The sequence below is a fragment of the Rhineura floridana genome, chromosome 2 (assembly GCF_030035675.1).
Source record: "Rhineura floridana isolate rRhiFlo1 chromosome 2, rRhiFlo1.hap2, whole genome shotgun sequence".
In the NCBI taxonomy this organism is placed as follows: domain Eukaryota; kingdom Metazoa; phylum Chordata; class Lepidosauria; order Squamata; family Rhineuridae; genus Rhineura; species Rhineura floridana.
The window spans coordinates 144,385,850-144,405,802 of NC_084481.1; the positions used below are offsets into that span (position 1 = coordinate 144,385,850).

The following is a 19,953-nucleotide window of genomic DNA, read 5'->3' on the forward strand; positions in this document are numbered from 1 at the left end:
GTGTAGTTAGTGAAGGGTGCTGAGAGTTGCTGGGAGAGGATCTGTTCCCCTCATGGAGCTTCAATCACAGCAGCTGACTGTTAAACCACTTTGGCCACTGGAGCTTTGTCAGGGAAACAGCAGTCTTCTCTCAGCACCCTTCACAAACTACACTTCCCAGGATTCTTTGGGGGAAACCATGACTGTCTCAAGTGAAATAAAGGTCTGGGGTGGGTGTGGCCCCCTGATTAGGCAAGCTAAGCAGCTGTGAGTCTGGCTTTTAGAACACTGACAGTTGGTTCTTACCGAGCATGCCCAATGCTCATTGAGTTCAATGCTATATTTCTTAAATTAATTAAAGATCAGCCAGGCATTTTTTTTTAACTTTTAAACTGCAGAAGATGAAGGTCAGAATATGGGGCAAGGTCGGTAATAGGATTACAGGTACTCTGTGAACATGGATGATTTTTAATTAATTTCAACAGATTATGAGAACTCTGACAGAAAAAAGTCCAAAACAGGTCTGTTTTCTCTCTCTTTTTACACTTTTATGAGAACAAATTAAACCAGAACTATCACTAGAAGCTAAAATGATGAAAATGAGGTTATCATACTTTGGACACATAATGAGAAGACATGATTCATTAGAAAAGATAATAATGCTTGGAAAAACAGAAGGAAGTAGAAAAAGAGGAAGGCCAAAGTAGACATGGATTGATTCCATCAAGGAAGCCACAGACCTGAACTTACAAGATCTGAACAGGGTGGTTTATGACAGACGCTATTGGAGGTCGCTGATTCATAGGGTTGCCAGAAGTCATAGTCGACTTGAAGGCACATAACAACAACAAACACTTTTATGAAGAACAAATCTTGCCAAACTGATCTTATCTCAATTTTTGATCAGGTAACCTCCCTTGTAGACTGTGGGAATGCTGTGGACATGATATACCTCGACTTCAGCAAAGCTTTTGACAAAAGTGCCCCATGATATTCTGATTAGCAAGCTAGCTAAATGTGGTCTGGATGGAACAACTATCAGGTGGATCCACAGTTGGCTCCAGAATCGTACTCAAAGAGTGCTTATCAATGGTTCCTTCTCAAACTGGGCGGAAGTAATGAGTGGGGTACCACAGGGCTCGGTCCTGGGCCCAGTGCTCTTCAATATTTTTATTAACGATTTGGATGAGGAGGTACAGAGCATGCTTATCAAATTTGCAGATGATACAAAATTGGGGGGCATAGCTAATACCATGGAAGACAGAAACAAAATTCGAAGGGACCTTGATAGGCTGGAGCATTGGGCTGAAAACAACAGAATGAAATTCAACAGCGATAAATGCAAAGTTCTACACTTAGGAAAAAGAAACCAAATGCACAGTTATAAGATGGGGGATACTTGGCTCAGCCACATGACATGTGAGAAGGATCTTGGAATTGTCGTTGATCACAAGCTGAATATGAGCCAACAGTGTGATGTGGCTGCAAAAAAGGCAAATGCTATTTTAGGCTACATTAACAGAAGGATAGTTTCCAAATCGCATGAAGTATTAGTTCCCCTCTATTCAACACTGGTTAGGCCTCACCTTGAATACTGCATCCAGTTCTGGTCTCCGTACTTCAAGAAGGATGCAGACAAACTGGAACAGGTTCAGAGGAGGGCAACAAGGATGAACAGGGGACTGGAAACCAAGCCCTATGAGGAGAGACTGAAAGAACTGGGCATGTTTAGCCTGGAGAAGAGAAGACTGAGGGGAGATATGATAGCACTCTTCAAGTACATGAAAGGTTGTCACATAGAGGAGGGCCAGGATGTCTTCTCGGTTGTCCCAGAGTGCAGGACACGGAATAATGGGCTCAAGTTGCAAGAAGCCAGATTTCGACTAGATATCAGGAAAATCTTCCTAACCGTTAGAGCCATACGACAATGGAATCAATTACCTAGAGAGGTAGTGGGGTCTCCAACACTGGAGGCATTCAAGAGGCAGCTGGACAGCCATCTGTCAGGAATGCTTTGATTTGGATTCCTGCATTGAGCAGGGGGTTGGACTTGATGGCCTTATAGGCCTCTTCCAACTCTATTCTATGATTCTATGAACTCTCGATTCTCTGATTGTTTTGTGTATCGCCATGAAAATTTAGAGGGCTGTTAAGCAAGAGTTTCTCAGTTCAGGACTGTAATTTTTGTAAGGTTTTGTTTTGAAATATGCTTATGGGAAGCATCAGAATGGCATGGGGGGTATTTTCGATTTAACATTGCGAAATGCCAAAAATCCATGCTGACTATAGTATACAGTCACTCTCATGGCTGTATAATTATTTTACTGTGTTGGTCATACTTTCTGTTAATTACTATGTTCATAGATAAAGCTTCTAGGCCAATAGGTACAAAAACATTTCCTTAAAATCTATTTGTTCATTTCGGTATACAAGATATGGACCAATCTAACACAGGCCTATTTCTATCACAGGAAACATTGCTGCCACTGTCTTCCCAGTTTTTTTAGACATTCCAGCACTCTGGATGGATAGGAGAAGCTCTTGCACCCTGCCTCCAAGGTAAAGAAAAAGAGTGCTTTATAGAATTGATTTTCTCTTGGTGGCTATTCCTTCTTTGTCATTGGCTGAAAGGAGTGTTCCTAATCAGCCCTATTGACAGTGTTCCAATATAAAGTCAAAGAGTAAAATAGCCTGCTCTTGTTCCTGACCAACAGCAATAACATTAATGGCAAGTAGGGTAGGGTCCTTCACTGCCATTTGCCAAATGAACGTGGAAAACAGAATTTGCTGCACAGAAGAAAACCTTACTGTTCTTGACTGTCCATAGTGGTGAGGTGTCAATGACAAAGGACCAATAAACAGAAAGGATTTTTTTTCTATGCATGAAAAAAAAGGAGAAATGAGTGGACAATTTGGTATACATGTGTGTCTTGGTTATGATGCTTCAAGAGGTTTCTCCCTGCACTAGACTGTCACATTGGCTGCCTCTGAATAGTCCTAGGAATGGCTACTCTTCCATACAGAAATAAAGGCTTCTCTATCACCTCTCCCTTGTATATAAGGTGCACTGTACCCTCTCTGTCCCATTCATCTCCATTGCCTCCTAGGTTTTCTCTTTAGTTGAGGATACCTTAACCATCTAAATCAATTACAAAAAAGCCTGTTTAGGCCAGAGAATTACCACCAGAACGAATGAGAAAAGAAAGTGTCTGAAATTTTTTCTTACTAATAAGAATGTCTAAACATATTTGTGGTTGCAATCCTATACGTATTTACCTGGGAGTAACTCACTGGGATTTTCTTCTAAGAAAGCATGGATAGGATAAGGCTGCAGATTTATTTTCAAGAAAGAGATCAGCAGTAAAAATACCTACCTGAATTCTTTCTTTTTGGACACCAGAGGGAGCAATATATATTTCATTGCTAGGGGAGGGAAATTATAGAAGTTTAGTTGTAGGCATAAAGCAGCATGAAGCATATGGCTTCATTTACAGACACAACGTAACGTACAATAATTTCTTCCATCTCTATATGATCTTCATCTCAGCAGCAGCGTTTAACCTATTGCCACAGGTTTAGCTAGCCCTAAAACACCCAGTACTGACAAAGCTTGGAGATGTTATTACTTGTGGTTGCCCTTAATGCTCTATATCAAATGCTCTTTTTGTGATTTTAAGACAAATTTTAAGACATGACAATCCTTTTAATTTGCACAGGTATAAATATCTATACTGTGTGTGTATGTTTGTGGGATTATAGAAGTTTAGGTGTAGGCATAAAGCAGCTGTAGAAATGCTATGTTCTTGGGTTAACTTAACAGAAGCTGTGATTCAAAGCAAGATGAAGTTGGAGCAAAGTTTTCTGACACCCAGGGGGCTTTTGTCCAAATAAAGGGGTGTAGAACGGAAGAGATAAAGACATGCTGTGAGTTTTGTTGTTTGTTATTGTTTGTTTATATGTTACTGCTTGTAGCGTATGCTGTTCTGATCTCCTTAGGGAGGAACACTGGGACTATAAAATGATTTAAAATAAATAAAAATGAATTAATATTGCACAAATCTTTGTGTAGCCTTTGTGGGTATAGGAGAAGGTGTAGCAGAGGCTGCAAGAAAAGCTGCAGTTGTTAACAATATTGGTGCAATACTTTGGTGCTCTTTCTTGGAATCATGCAGAGCAGAGACACCTAGTGGTTAAATGGGCCAGGCAACACCCAGGTGGTATTTGAAGACACAGCGAAGGTGCTATTATTTATCTAATGAAAAAGACAACAAAGGGGTGGGGGGATTGTACATTTATGAATGAGTAAGACTCCATGGGATCACTAAACTGACAAGGATTTGCAGACAAAATAAAAAGCACATTATATATTGATTGGGAATGTTATGATTTTTAAAAATATTCTTGCTTAATCAAAATGCATTTTATTATCGCAGCACATTTGACAGAAAAACAACTTATAATGTGACTGTTCCTTAAATTGCACTTATGCCAGCATACTTACACATTTGTTCTTATATGCCTTCAAGTCTATTACGACTTCTGGCGACCCTATGAATCAGTGACCTCCAATAGCATCTATTATAAACCACCCTGTAGAGATCTTGTAAGTTCAGGTATGTGCCTTCCTTTATGGAATCAATCCATTTCTTTTTTCTACTTCCTTCTGTTTTCCCCAGCATTATTGTCTTTTCTAGTGAATCATGTCTTCTCATTATGTGTCCAAAGTACGATAACCTTAGCTTCATCATTTTAGCTTCTAGTGATAGTTCTGGTTTAATTTGTTCTAACACCCAATTATTTGTCCTTTTTTGCAGTCCATGGTATCCGCAAAGCTTTCCTCCAACACCACATTTCAAATGAGCTGATTTTTCTCTTATCTGCTTTTTTCACTGTCCAACTTTCACATCCGTACATATAGATCAGGAATACCATGGTCTGAATGATCCTGACTTTAGTGTTCAGCGATACATCTTTGCATTTGAGGACCTTTTCTAGTTCTCTCATAGCTGCCCTCCCAAGTCCTAGACTTCTGATTTCTTAACTATTGTCTCCAATTTGGTTAAGGACTGTGTCAAGGTATTGATAATCCTTGACAAGTTCAATGTCCTCATTGTCAACTTTAAAGTTACATATATCTTCTGTTGTCATTACTTTAGTCTTTTTGACATTCAGCTGTAGTCCTGCTTTTGTGCTGTCCTCTAACTTTCATCAGCATTCGTTTCAAATTGTTACTGGTTTCTGCTAGTAGTATGGTATCGTCTGCATATCTTAAATTATTGATATTTCTCCCTCCAAATTCTTCCAAGCTACACAGCAAGTGGATTGGACTGTGAAAGACCAACCCAAATGGTGTTTGCATTTTGACAACTTTGTAGGGCAGTACAATATCTCAGAGAGGAGTTCAGGTCTCCTGCTCCCCTGGTGCATTCACTATAGCTGCCCAATTTCCCTGCTTTTTAAAGTTTGGTAGAAATATCTCTGGGCTATAGGTACATTCTTAAACCGCAATGTTTTTTGCCTATTAGTGAATAGATATTATAATTAGAGAAATTAACTTGAATAGACAGATCCTTCCTTTTTACAGACACAACTGGAGTCAGAGTGCAGCTTCAAAATTCATTCTCTTAATTCATTCTCTTCCCTGTAGACCTCAGTTATAGCTGCCTTTTCATACCCACTGGCATCACATGATCTCTATTTCTCCTTTTCCTTAAAAATACAATAATAATGGAATAATTTGTCAAAGTTACCTAATCAGGCGTTCAGATTATCATATTCCAACTAAATAAGCTATTTTATTAATGAAACTTGCAGCCCCTTCTCTCTTCAGCAAACAACAATTAATCCTGGAATATTTCAATTAACCATAGTTTCTTGTTATGTCCAAACCAGGAAACTATAGTTACAAGCTAGGATCTTAAACCATGGATTGAAGGTGGTTTAAGATCTTGGTTATTTCCAAGTCTTGTAACAATAGTTTCCTGGTTCAGACGTAACAGAAAATACAGTTAAATGAAGGCTATTTTACTGCAGTACACTGAGAAGAAAGGAGGCATGGGGACAGAGGGCACAGGTAAACGATGGTGCATATTTTATTTATTTATTATTTATTTAAAATATTTCTATCCCGCCCTTCTACCCTACAACTGGGCACTCAGGGTGGCTACAATAAAATCGCAGGCATATATAATAAAATACACAATAAAAACACAAAACATTACAGTAAATTAAAATGCATAAAATACTATTAAAATACATAAAATGCATTATGCACATATATACATAAAATGCATTATTCATACACATACAAACATACATACATGTATATATGTGCATACACATATAAGAGAGTGAGAATAAAAGAACTTAAAAGATAAAAATAAAAGATAAAAAAACTTTAAACAGTGTCAGGCTGAACTGTCAGTCCCAACCAAAGGCTCTCCGGAGCAGAATAGTTTTTACAAGTTTCCGGAAGACCATCAAGGAGTGAGCAATTTTAGCTTATTAAGCTGAGATATGACTGTCCAAACTGAGCTGGTGCATCAAAGAATGTTACCACTTTGATGATGAATGATCAGGCATCTAATAACACAGTTCTTAAATCTAAGAACCAAGTATCACCTGCTTAATTCATACTAGCTGCATAATTTAGCACAAATTTGCATTTCATTTCTCAGGGCTATTAAAAAAATAATTCACTGCACTAATCCTAAAAATGCTTGTAGGGAATAAGTCCTATTTGACACAATGGAACTTGATTTTAAGTAAACATGTATAGAATTGTCAGCAATGGAAACACAGTGCTTTTGATATACATATATGTACACATAACATATAAGGCAGCAACCATAACTTACAGACTTATAAATTTAATAAACAAACAAACATGTGAAAGCATAAATCAATGGGATTTATTTCTGTGTAATGTACTTATGCTTGGAGGGATGCTGCTTTATGGCTTTTGAATGCAGTTTTTCAATACAACTCCCCTTCTGCCTCCTCTATCTCCACCCCTGCGACCAGTACAACTGGGGCTTTCCCATTTATTCTTCCAAGCCCTACTAGTCCAATAAAGGCTGTATGCAGGAGGGAAATGGCAACTGCCAATCTATCACTGGCCAACTCTTTTTTGAACTGCTCAGTATCTATCTGCTTGAATCCATGTGTTCCCATGGCTAGAAATTGGCTGCCCATGTGACAAAAGATGTTTCGTTATAAAATGACTTTGTTCAGACAAGCACATCTTGCATGATTTATGGGAACGGATTACTTGTTGTTCCTTTTTTTCACCACTAAGCGGAGCTAGCTATCCACAAATACAAATATTCAGAACAATTTAGGTAGCCAAACATTTCATGTGCATGTTACTTTAGAAAATCTATTTACAGCAATGCACCTGCACTGAATCATTCACTTTATATTCTCTTTGTCAGCTGGTGGAGATTATTTATATACTGCTGAGACAGTATGAGGAATACTGTTTTAAAAAATACAAGAATGACAGCTTTTTTTTCTGGACCCACAGAGTTCTTGAACTGCTGTATTGGACTTAAGCAGCCTTCTCTTGCAATGATATCAAACTAATTGTTGACTTTGCATTTCAACATGTATTTTATCTTTCATTTTACTTCCACTTATGTTAATCTGTGCTTAAGAGGATATTAAGTAGAGACACAAACACATCACGCACCCATGCTTCATGCTGATTCCACCACCAGTCCCTGTAACCCATCCTAAGTGATAAAACTGGCGGCAAAGCTCTGGGATCAAATTCCTTGGATGCAGATTCTCCTACAGGGAAACAAAAAGAAATGGCACATTTTAAAATTATTTTTTTTTAAAGAAAGGAAGACTGCAGTGTTTAGCTGATCAAGCTGATAGATTAAAAGTGTGTTTCCAGTTGATCAGGCAGAATACTTTCTTTTCTAAAATAAAAAAAGGAATTGCTTTAAACAGAAGTACTTAGAGAAATTGCAAATGGCAGTGTTATTTTGAAGAGACTTCCACCCTTCTCATTCAGCCAAGAGAGCACGCTTCATCCATCTACAACACATGGGGCATTACATAAAAACAAAGAGAATGCTTTTTCTTCAAAATTACTATTTGTTCACATGCATATATAAGCATTTGCTCAATCAAAACTTGCATGATTAATTTACAAAGATTTCTTTAAGTGGATGGCAACTCTATTTAAACTCCACTGCATGAGGTAATATTTCAGATATGGTCAACCACCTACCCTTTAGCTCAAGGGAAGTCAACATGGTAGAATCCAGATATTATATTATTGAGGTCCAGTTCTCATCAGCCCCAGCCAGCAGGGGTAATGTTCAGGGATGACAGGACTTGTAGTTTAGTCATTCCTGGAGGACCACAGATTTGTCATCTCTGCAAATATCATTTTGAATTGCAAAGAACTGCAAAATGCTTCCCTCATTTTTCTCCCCCTGTATATTTTAACCTATGCTTGAAAATAAAGGTTGATAATGAGATGGTTTCGATTATCATATCTTGGTTTAATAAGCTGGGTTCAGAACAACTTTTTTTTGCCTGCACAAGCAGATATTTTTCTCTTCACTCATGAGTTGTGATTTAAATCAGGCAGGGGTTGCTAATTAACCAAAGTTTCCTGTTTCATCAGAACCTATGGTTGTCAGGTTCAGAACGAGCCAAGATATTAAACCAACTTCAAACAGTGGTTTAATGTCCTGACTTGTTCTTAAGCTGGTTTTCTGATTCAGGCAAAAGGAGAAACTATAGTTAATTGAAGGCCTCCTAGTTTGTTTGCCATATTGCAAAGTGAGAAAAAGGACTGTGTGAATGGGCAAAAGGCTTCATTCATATTTCTGTTTATTAAGGTGAGGTATCTGAACATGGTCTATACATCACCATGCTGCCCAGAACCCTCTTGACCAGAAAGAGAATAGTGTCAGTCGCACACCCTTTCACACTACCTATTTAAACAATGCACTAGGGCTATGAATGAGTCAACCCACTCGTAAGTAATTATAGTGGCACAAGTCACAAGCACCCAGGAATTGTGATTGTCACCTAGTCCACTATGATTCCTATGGAGAGGAGAGGCCAATGAATATAAGAGACCTTTGACCCCAACAGTTTTTTCTAAACAGTACAATTTATTTATTTATTTATTTATTTGTTAGACTTATATACCGCCCGACTTGTTAGTTCTCATCCAGTCCATTGTCGCGTCCAGGCAACGGTTCAGCACATCGACCGCCTCACCTGAAGAAGATGAAAAGGAGAAGTAGAGCTGCGTGTCATCAGCGTACTGATGACAACGCACTCCAAAACTCCGGATGACCGCACCCAACGGTTTCATATAGATGTTAAAAAGCATGGGAGACAAAACCAAACCCTGCGGGACCCCATATTGGAGAGCCCACGGTGTCGAACAATGTTCCCCAAGTATTATCTTCTGGAGACGGCCCGCCAAGTAGGAGCGGAACCACTGCCAAGCAGTGCCTCCAACACCCAACTCCGCAAGCCTCTCCAGAAGGATACCATGGTCGATGGTATCAAAAGCCGCTGAGAGATCAAGGAGGATCAACAGAGTTACACTCCCTCTGTCTCTCTCCCGACATAGGTCATCAAACAGGGCGACCAAGGCCGTCTCAGTGCCAAAACCGGGCCTGAAGCCCGACTGAAATGGATCTAGATAATTGGTTTCATCCAATAGCGCCTGGAGCTGGTCAGCAACCACTCGTTCCAAGATCTTGCCCAAGAATGGAACATTTGCCACTGGTCTATAGCTGTTAAAGTCCTCTGGGTCCAAGGAAGGTTTTTTCAGGAGTGGTCTCACCGCCGCTTCTTTCAGACAGCCAGGGACCACTCCCTCTCGCAAAGAGGCATTTATCACTTCCTTGGCCCAGCCAGCTGTTCCCTCCTTGCTAGTTTTTATAAGCCAAGAGGGGCAAGGATCTAGTACCGAAGTGGTTGCACGTACCTGTCCAAGCACCTTGTCCACGTCCTCGAACTGAACCGACTGAAACTTACCCAACAAAACATGACTAGACTGGGCTCCAGACACCTCATTAGGACTAACTGTCATAAAATGGGAATCTAAGTCCCGGCGAATGCGTAAGATCTTATGCTGGAAGTGCTCAGCAAGCTCATTACAGCGGGCCACCGATGTATCTGCCATGTCCTGTGGGCCTGAATAGAGTAGCCCTCGGACGACTCTAAAAAGCTCCGCTGGGCGGGAGAGAGATGACTTAATAGTGGCAGCGAAATGTTGTTTCTTTGCCGCCCTCACCGCTCCTACATACAGCTTGGTAGAAGCACGGACCAGTGCATAATTGCATTCGTCGGGAGTTCATCTCCAACTCCGCTCAAGCAGTCTCCTATCTTGTTTCATTGCTCTTAGCTCTGGAGTATACCAAGGAGCTATATGAGCTCTACAAGGGAGAGGGCGCGCAGGAGCGATCGTGTCCACTGCCCGGGTCATCTCTGTATTCCACAGATTAGCCAGGGCTTCGACAGGAGCGCCAGTCCTATCAGCCAGAAAATCCCCCAGAGCCCTTTGAAAACCTTCAGGATTCATTAGTCTCCGGGGGCGGACCATTTTAATAGGTCCCCCACCCTTGCAGAGGGAAAAGGCCACTGAAAGTCTAAACTTCAGCAAGCAGTGATCTGACCATGACAAAGGGAGAGATGTAAGACTCCCCACATCCAGATTACTATCCCCATGTCCAGTAGCAAAAATGAGGTCGAGAGTATGCCCCGATGTATGTGTTGGGCCACTAACATATTGAGACAGCCCCATGGTTGTCATGGCGTCCATGAAGTCCTGAGCTGCCCCCGACAAAGTAGCCTCAGCATGGATGCTGACATCCCCCAGTACTAATAGTCTGGGGGATCTCAACAATACCTCCGAGACCACTTCCGTCAGCTCAGTTAGGGAAGCCATTGGGCAGCAAGGTGGGCGGTACACCAAAAGGATTCCCAGTCTGTCCCTCTGGCCCAACATAAGGTGCAAACACTCCAGACCAGTAATTGCATGGACATGGTGCTTGGTGAGTGAGATGGAACTCTTATAGACCACAGCAACCCCACCTCCCCAACCCTCAGATCTACCATGATGCTGGACCAAATACCCTGGAGGGCAGAGCTGGGAGAGACTAACTCCTCCCTGCTCGCCCACCCAGGTCTCGGTTATGCATGCCAGATCGGCTGCCTCGTCCATAATCAAATCATGGACGAGGGAGGTTTTATTTTGTACCGATCTGGCATTAAGAAGCAGCAACTGGAGATCTGAGGGTTGGCTGAGAGGACAACCAACAACCCTGCGGGTATGAGAAGGACCAGAACGTGGCACAGCCACTACATGTCTGGGCCGCGTTCCCCTTACCTGGCACGTCCTTCTCATAACACCATACCTCCCTCTGCCCGTCACTACGGCAATTGGGGCCCCCTCAAGTCTCCCCGCTTGATAGAAAGGTCTCTTCCCCAGGCACATTGTAAATAATAAATGCAAAAAAAACTCAGAATAAAAATACTCAAAAATAAAAACTCATGTAGATAAAAATACACACTCACTCATAACATACACTCATACAGACACCCACACATTCAATTCACACTCTCACAACAGACATAGTCCCGCACTCTGTGCGCACAAACGTCAGCTCTGAACCTCTCTTCTTTCCACAAAGAACGCCACCCTCGAACAGTCCAGATGTTAACGATGACAAAGGGGCATAGGCCGCCAAGGCAAGCACAAACCACTGTGGCATAGATGAAGCACAAACACAGCAGAGAGAAGCGCAGCGACAGCAGCAGCAGCAAGGGTACAGCCATGCCCACGATGAAGGACACACCAGCCGCAGCAACGACAGCGGGAAAAAAGCCCACCGCCAGCAACGACCGGCCACACCCCTAGCGAGCGACAGGCGACTCAGGCTATGAGGCAAGAAGCAGAGCCCGACGACAGAGCCAGCGATGTCACAGCGGTCTACGGAAACACAGCGCCGACAACAACACAGCGACAACAGAGGACGCCGCGGCGGCAGCAACAAAGGCCGCAGAAAAGAACACAGCACCGGAGGCAGCGTGCAGCAACGCAGGCACACGCTGGCAGGCAATGGCAGGCAGCAGCAGCCACAGACAACACCCGCCCAAGCCGCGGTGGGAAGCAGCAATGGCGGCAGCGGGAGGCGCAGCGAGGCACAGCACAGCACCAACCAAAGAGGTAGAAGGCCTTGCTCGTCCCCGGCTTCGATTTTACCTCTCCCACTTCCACTTCCAGCTCCAGCCGCCCTTAGCATCCGCGATACAATTCGCTGCTCCACTATTCCTCTGTTAGTAGGGCAGGGGCGAGGTGGGTAACGCCAAACACAGTCACCCATCCTCTTGCTCCGACACACTCCCATACAGACACAGATGGCATTTAAAAGTATTAACAGATGTTAAAATAATAATGTACGGCGGGAGCTCCAAACACCAGCTCCTTCGCCTAAGCCTAAGCCGCCATATTTGTTGTTTGTTGTTGTAAAAAAAGAGAGGCGCATGCGTTCATATGTCTGATTGTTGACCAATAGTCAAAGTCCAATCAAATGCACACTCTACCCAGCACAGTGAAAAGAGCTGCACAAAAAGCATTTGTTTTGTACTAGTCATCATGGTGAAGAACAGTGTTGCATGATACCTATTGGGCCTACAGAAACCCAAGGAATTTAATACACATCCCTGCAATGCTTTCAGGTAAAAATGTGAGGGTTTCCTGTGCCTGTGATATACTGTTCAAAGGACATCGCAGTAGCTATCTATTACTTTTATGCAGAGATTTCAGAAGGTTGATTTGAATACAGCTTCTTATGATGCACAGCCTGTGTTTCATTGAACTGAGGTGCTATATATTCTCCCAAAGGAGGACTATTGACAAGATTCCCTAAATATTTACATTTAAATTGAAGGAAAAAATAAATTAGATCTATGAAACTCATTCAGCTTGATAGAGTAAAACTGTCATCAGTAACCGAAGTTAAAAGATAGCTTTCAAATTGAGTTTTGCTGAAATTACCATTAACAACTGCAATTCGTCATTCTCCATTTACCACATTTTAGCAGATGCCAAGACAGCTTTACAGTTGATGCAAACAGGAGTATCTCTATTGAATGTAATGCAACTATGCGGGTTTACACCAGTTAATGTTGTGAATCATTACTGTTTTAGAATTTGCTATGAAATCAAAGTCCCTTTGAAGCCTTCCATATTATATTAGGCTGACTTTTATATACACTATTTACTGCAAAGAAAAATGATATACTTTTGCATAAGCCAAAAGTAAGTTTCATCTTACCAGAACATCTTTCAGGATGAGCTTCATCTTATAGTAAATATCAACATAATACCAGACATTTGCAAAAGGATTCACCAAGGATTTATTGAGTTACTGTTAAGCCAACATGACTGAAGTACATTGATGGAGGGAAAAAATGCCAATTTGCTCTAACGTCTGAAGGGAAGTGGAGGCATTTATCCATTGTCCTTGCTATTATGCAATACAGACCTGAAATCCTTATTTTTAAAGTACAGATAAATCTGGCATCTATTCTAAAACAGAGGTCATTAGTGAAGGCAGGTTCACAGTGTCACGTTTATCATGAGCTAAGTTGACTGTGTGAACAGCAGTTATAGAGCAAAAGACATTTATATCTGCAGAGCGCACATGAAATAACTTCATCAAATGAAAAGCTTACCAAGCAGTAATTTCCATTTTTACTGATCATGGAAACATTTTTTCCCAAAATGAAAGGTGGTGTTGGTCTTAGTGTTCTGCACACAAAGACAGCCTGCACCATGCTTTCAGTTAATCTAACACCATTTTAATAACTCCTTGAAGCTTTCTATCAGGCTTTGTCACTACATCCTGAACAAGATTTCCTGTCCCTCAAACAACCAATTCTTATTTATAAAAAGTGTCAAGTGATGGGCACTGGGGCAAAAAGTCCTCATTTCACATATACATTCATGGGGTCTGAACCGGTGGTAAATGGCCAGGAATGAGACCTTGGGGTCCTGGCAGATAGCTCGATGAAGTTGCTGACCTAGTGTGAAGCAGCTGTGAAAAAGGAAAATGCCATGATAATTAGAAAAGGAACTGAAAATAAAACTGCCAATATCATAATGCTGTTGGATTTTATTTATTTTAAAATGTTATATCCCACTTTTCACCATCTAGGTCTTAAAGAGGCTTACAAAATAAATATATATATTGTACAAAATTAAAAACAAATTCAACCTCAGAAATTTAAAACAAAGAACATATGCATGAACTACAATGATCATGTGGTCACTAGGAATGGCTGTAGCTGACGTATTAGACAAAGCTGATAAAAGGCACTCCCAGCCACAGAGGACACCTGCGCCTCAAATGACAACAATGGTTCAAGGAGTACTCCCAAACTACATACTTTCTTCAGAGGGAGTGCACCTTATCCAGAGCAGGCAACTGACCTATCTCACAGATTCGAGAACCGCTCATCCACAAAGACTCTCGTGTTCCCAGGGTTCAGACTGGTTGCTTCACCCCAAAAAGGATATTATATAGCTGGTCCAGAAAAGAGTGGCCAACACCATAAAGGGATTAAAGCAACTCCCCCATGAGGAAAAGTGCCTATATTTGGAGATTTTTAGTTTAGGAAAAAAGTGAGTAAGGAGGGATAAAGGAGTATAAGATTAAGCAGGGTGTGAAGAAAGTGGACAGAAAGATTTTCCTTCCTTTCTCATAATACTAGAACCTGGGGCCATCCAATTAAATGGAATGATTTAGGACAGGGAAAAGAGCACATAGTTAAACTAGAGAATATAATAATAATAATAATATTTAATTTGTTTGTCGCCTATCTGGCAAATAGCCACTCTAGGCTACATTAAAATAAGATAAAATACAACAATATCAAATGCAGTCATATTAATAACAGTAGATAAAAATACTGGACAGTCATCAATACATATAAAAACAATTATATTAGCAGCATATGATAGATGGCAAAATCATGGAGATTTACCCTTCCCAAGGACCTCAAAGGCCTGGTGGAAAAGCCACGTCTTCAGGGCCTTGCGGAATACCTCTAGGGAAGGGGCATGTCGAAGATCACATGGGAGGGAGTTCCAGAGAGTGGGGGCCACCACAGAAAAGGCTCTCTCCCTAGTACCCACCAACCTAGCTGTTTTGGTTGGCGGGATTACGAGAAGGCCTTGTGTGGCTGATCTAGTTGGGCGGCATAATTGGTGGCGGTGGCGGCGCTCTTTCAGGTAAGCTGGGCCGAAACCGTACAGGATTTTAAAGGTTAATACCAACACCTTGAATCGGGCCCGGAAAATAACCGGCAGCCAGTGTAGATCAAGTAATACTGGCGTAATGTGGTCCCGGCGGCGGCTGTTGGTAAGTAAGCGCGCCGCTGCATTCTGTACAAGTTGTAATTTCCGGGTTGTTTTCAAGGGTAACCCCACGTAGAGCACATTACAGTAGTCCAATCGAGAGGTGACCAGGGCATGCACCACTGGTGGGAGCTGTTGAACAGGGAGGTAGGGTTGCAGCCTACGTATAAGGTGTAATTGATACCAAGCTGCCCGGCTCACAGCCGAAATCTGAGCCTCCATGGACAGCTTGGAATCAAGAACAACCCCGAGGCTGCGGACCTGGTCCTGTAGGGGCAACTTCACTCCATCAAACTGTTGGCGAGTGCGTGTGTAGGTCAGACGTGGTTTGAATCCAAAAGCCGTTTAGAACAGAAATAAGACAGGCCAGGCAAGTTTCATGTAAGAGTCTTTACTAGGCAAAGACATTAGACACATCTTTCTCCATTGACATTTCTTCCCCCACTCTGAGTTCCTGCCAGTTCCCACCTTATCACACTCTCAGCCAGCCACACTGACCTTGATTGTCTGGAACTCTGTTCTCACAGCTTAACCCTTCTGCTTCAGGTTTCTCTCTCTCTGCTAAAAACCTTGTCTGTGAGTCTCACAACCTGCGTCACTGACCAACAGCCCCCACCTGAGACTTACAGACTACAAAACTTCATGTTACAATTATTACATTTTCTACAACATTAACTTTTCATCACAAATACATTTCAGTACATGGTTTGTGTTCTTACAGTTTCTATTTACATTTTCAGTTCAGTTCAGTTTCTCTTTATTCTTTATTTACACAAGTTTCACAGATTCATGTTTGTTCACTTTTATTTGATAATACAATTACATTTCATTCTTCAACACAAAACTTCCACATTAGATCCATTGTTTCTTTATCTATTGGTCCCTCTTTTTCCCATTCTACTGGAATTTCATCTGTTTTATTATTCTGTTGTGTAACATTAAATGCAAATCTCTGAGGAGGTTTACCTTTCGTTTTTCTCTCTGATTTCCTGACAATATCTATTTCCATTTCTTCTTCGCTTTCAATTTTACTCGGACCAGCACCACTAGTACTTGGCATTCCTGTATCATGTGTTGTTATGTCTTCACCTCTCAGTCTTTTAACAGTACGTTTGCCACTATGCATTAAATCTTTTAATGCAGTTTTTAATGGTATTTGCTGCCTGAAAGGAACATCAGCAGCTTCCTGTTTGCTTTCACTCTCTAAGATCACTGTTTGACTGTCTCTCCAAGGTTTATCTATCACCTTTATGTTTCTGCTTAACACTACTTGTTGTTTCTCAGGCAACCAAACTCTGTAATATGAATTCTGAAATCCCAAAATGCGTCCTGCCTGCTCTCTTGACTGTTTTGCAACATGTACCCAGCATCTTGCCCCAAAACGTTCTATGTGTTTCACTCTGGGTTTTCTTCCAGTCAGTTTCTCATAGGGAGACATGCCTATTGTTCTGTGCATTAGGCGGTTCTGAATATAAACAGTGTACAGAATACATTCACCCCAATAAGATTGATTCATATCTGCATCTGCTAGCATTGCTCTCATTGAATCCTGCAATGACCGGTTCCTCCTCTCTGCCGTTCCGTTGGAGGATGGGCTGAAGGGAGCAGTTAGACTTTGAATTATCCCCTTCTTTTCCAAATATGTTTGAAATGAATTACTGGTAAATTCACCACCTCTATCTGATCTGATATTTTTGATAACAACCCCATGTTGTGTTTCTGTTCTCTGTATGAATGCCTTTAATTTCTCTTCTGCATCACTTTTCTTTTTCAATAAGAACACATGTGTAAATCTGGAGAAATCATCCACAATCACTAAATAAAACCTTGCTCCACCTTTTGAGCACTGAAAAGGTCCAGCTAAATCCACATGTATGAGCTGATATGGTTCAGAAGTCGTGCTTTCACAGCTCTTATTTACTGGATTCACAGTCATTTTTGTTTTATAACATACCTCACACTCATCCACATGCTCACAGTGTTTTAATTTCAAATCTTGACTATATTTTGGGGTGTTTTGTATCTTTTGGAAATGGGTGTGTGCCAGTTTTCTGTGCCATTCATGGACACAATTATCATGTTTCTCTTTATTTACTGCTATCCAAGCACACATGTCTTTATCAAGCTTGCACTCAACCATAAACATATTGTTCTGTAATTTCCCTTGCATGCATATTTCACCATCTTTTCTCACAAAACATCTATCCCCTTCAAATGTAACTTTACAATCTATTTGAGCCAATTTTCTCACTGATAGAATGTTATATTTTAAACCAGAAATCAATAATACATCTGTTACAATCCCCAAATTACCCATCTTCAGCATTCCTCTCGCAGTCGCGTCCTGAGTCGATCCGTCAGCCAGATAAAGCTTCTCCTGCGTCGGCTTTGAAGTGTAAAATAAACTAGAGTCTGTGATTAGGCAATTAGACGCTTCCACTGTCAAGAAGCCATTTAGAGTTAATCAGTTTATTGCTCTCCTTAGAAACAAAGTTCACGCTTGCTCTCTGACTTTCAAAGTTTCTGTTATTCCTCTTCTTTAAACAATGTCTCTGTATATGCCCACGTGATCCACAAAAATAACATGTTTTAGTCTCTTCCCTGCTTCTTTGATTTCGTTGTTGTACAGACACAGTCACAGTCTCTTTTAATTCCATTTTCTTATTCTCTTGCCTCCTATTCCACTCTTGTTGAAGTTTCTGTTCCACAAAGTCCAAAGTTAGAGTCCCGTCAGGTTGGCTTTCCAGACCAGAGACCAGCACGTCCCATTTTTGATCAAATGAAGATAACAGGAGATAAACCATCTGTAAGTCATTATGATGAACGCCTCGATCTTGGAGCTCAGCATTTAATCTACGAAATTCAGCCAAATGCTCTTCCATAGTCACATCATCTGTAAAACGCATCTGATATAGCTTCCGTGCTAAACACAGCCTGCTTCCCGCAGTTTGCTGTACATGCGCGGCTCTTAACTTTTCCCACATCTGATTAGCAGTCAGCTCATTACTCACCAGCAACAGTTGTGAATCTGATAGCCCCAGAGTAATAAAAGCCTTCGCTTTCTCGTCTTTCTTCAGCCACGCTGCTGAAGGAGCTGCCGGAGGGGGGTTTTCCACGACATCATTCAAATCCTCTTTAATCAGAACTGCTCTCATTCTCCACTTCCAACTGGAGTAATTTACAGCATTCAGCCTCTCCATCGGCATCCCGGAAGACAGATTTACAGCCATTTTGCCCACTCTTACTTGCCTCTTATTTGCGCTTTGTTTCTCTCTGCAACAACGCCACTTCACTGGCTCTCGAACCCGCTACCACGCCTGATAATCTGGGCCCATAACCCCTGTTGGCGAGTGCGTGTGTAGGTCAGACGTGGTTTGAATCCAAAAGCCGTTTAGAACAGAAATAAGACAGGCCAGGCAAGTTTCATGTAAGAGTCTTTACTAGGCAAAGACATTAGACACATCTTTCTCCATTGACATTTCTTCCCCCACTCTGAGTTCCTGCCAGTTCCCACCTTATCACACTCTCAGCCAGCCACACTGACCTTGATTGTCTGGAACTCTGTTCTCACAGCTTAACCCTTCTGCTTCAGGTTTCTCTCTCTCTGCTAAAAACCTTGTCTGTGAGTCTCACAACCTGCGTCACTGACCAACACAAACACCAGGTCAACATCTCCTAACCCTCCCTTGTCTCCCACAAGTAGTACCTCGGTCTTATCAGGGTTCAACTTCAACCTGTTCCTGCCCATCCATCCACTCACGGATTCCAGGCACTTGGACATGGTCTCCACAGCCCTCTCCGGTGAAGATTTAAATGAGAGATAGAGCTGAGTGTCATCCGCATATTGGTGACACTGCAGCCCAAATCTCCTGATGATCTCTCCCAGCAGCTTTACATAGATGTTAAATAGCATGGGTGAGAGGATAGAACTTGCTCCTACAAAGAGGTAGTGATGGTCACTAACTTAACATGGTTTTAAAGGAAGATTACAGAAATGCATGGACAATAAGGCTATTCATGGCTACTAGCCATGGTGGCTATGTTCTATACTCACGGTGAGAGGCAGTTGGCCCCTGTCTGCCAGTTGCTGGCAATCACAATTGGGAAGAATGCTATTGCACTCATGTCCTGCTTGAGGGCTTTCCATAGTTGTCTGATTGGCTACTGCAAGAACAGGATGCTGGATTAGACAGGCCTTTAGTTTCCAATCTAATAACTGGAAAGTGAAGGCAATACCGACTGACATATACCAACTAAATGCACGAAGTAAGGAGTGGCACATGCCACATACAACAATTTTCCTTTATTTCTGGAAATATGCTCTCATATGAAAGGGTGTAGCTCAGTGCTTTAAACATTATAAAAATCATAACTGGAAGTGATCACTGTATAATCTTCCAATATCTGAAGCAGACCTTGAGCCAACAGATATTAAGGATAATATTAGCTTAAAAGATGGCAATTAATTTCTTTGTTCATCAAACACCCTCCCTGCTTTATTTCTATCATGACTCCCAAATAAGCAAATTTCCATTTAAAATAATGCTGTGAATAATGCATAGTTTATA

The 19,953-nt window shown here is 41.5% G+C and overlaps 1 protein-coding gene across 1 annotated transcript in view; it reads right to left on the reverse strand.

Moving 5' to 3' along the window:
- APIP (APAF1 interacting protein) overlaps nucleotides 1–19,953 on the reverse strand; it is a 54,680-nt gene that overhangs the window by 25,762 nt on the left and 8,965 nt on the right. Inside the window, exons 2-3 of the mRNA XM_061610759.1 lie at nucleotides 7,670–7,770; nucleotides 3,354–3,402 (exon numbers count right to left, since the gene is read on the reverse strand). Of these exons, the coding sequence (XP_061466743.1) occupies nucleotides 3,354–3,402; nucleotides 7,670–7,770 (150 nt within the window). The remainder of the gene's footprint in view (nucleotides 1–3,353; nucleotides 3,403–7,669; nucleotides 7,771–19,953) is intronic.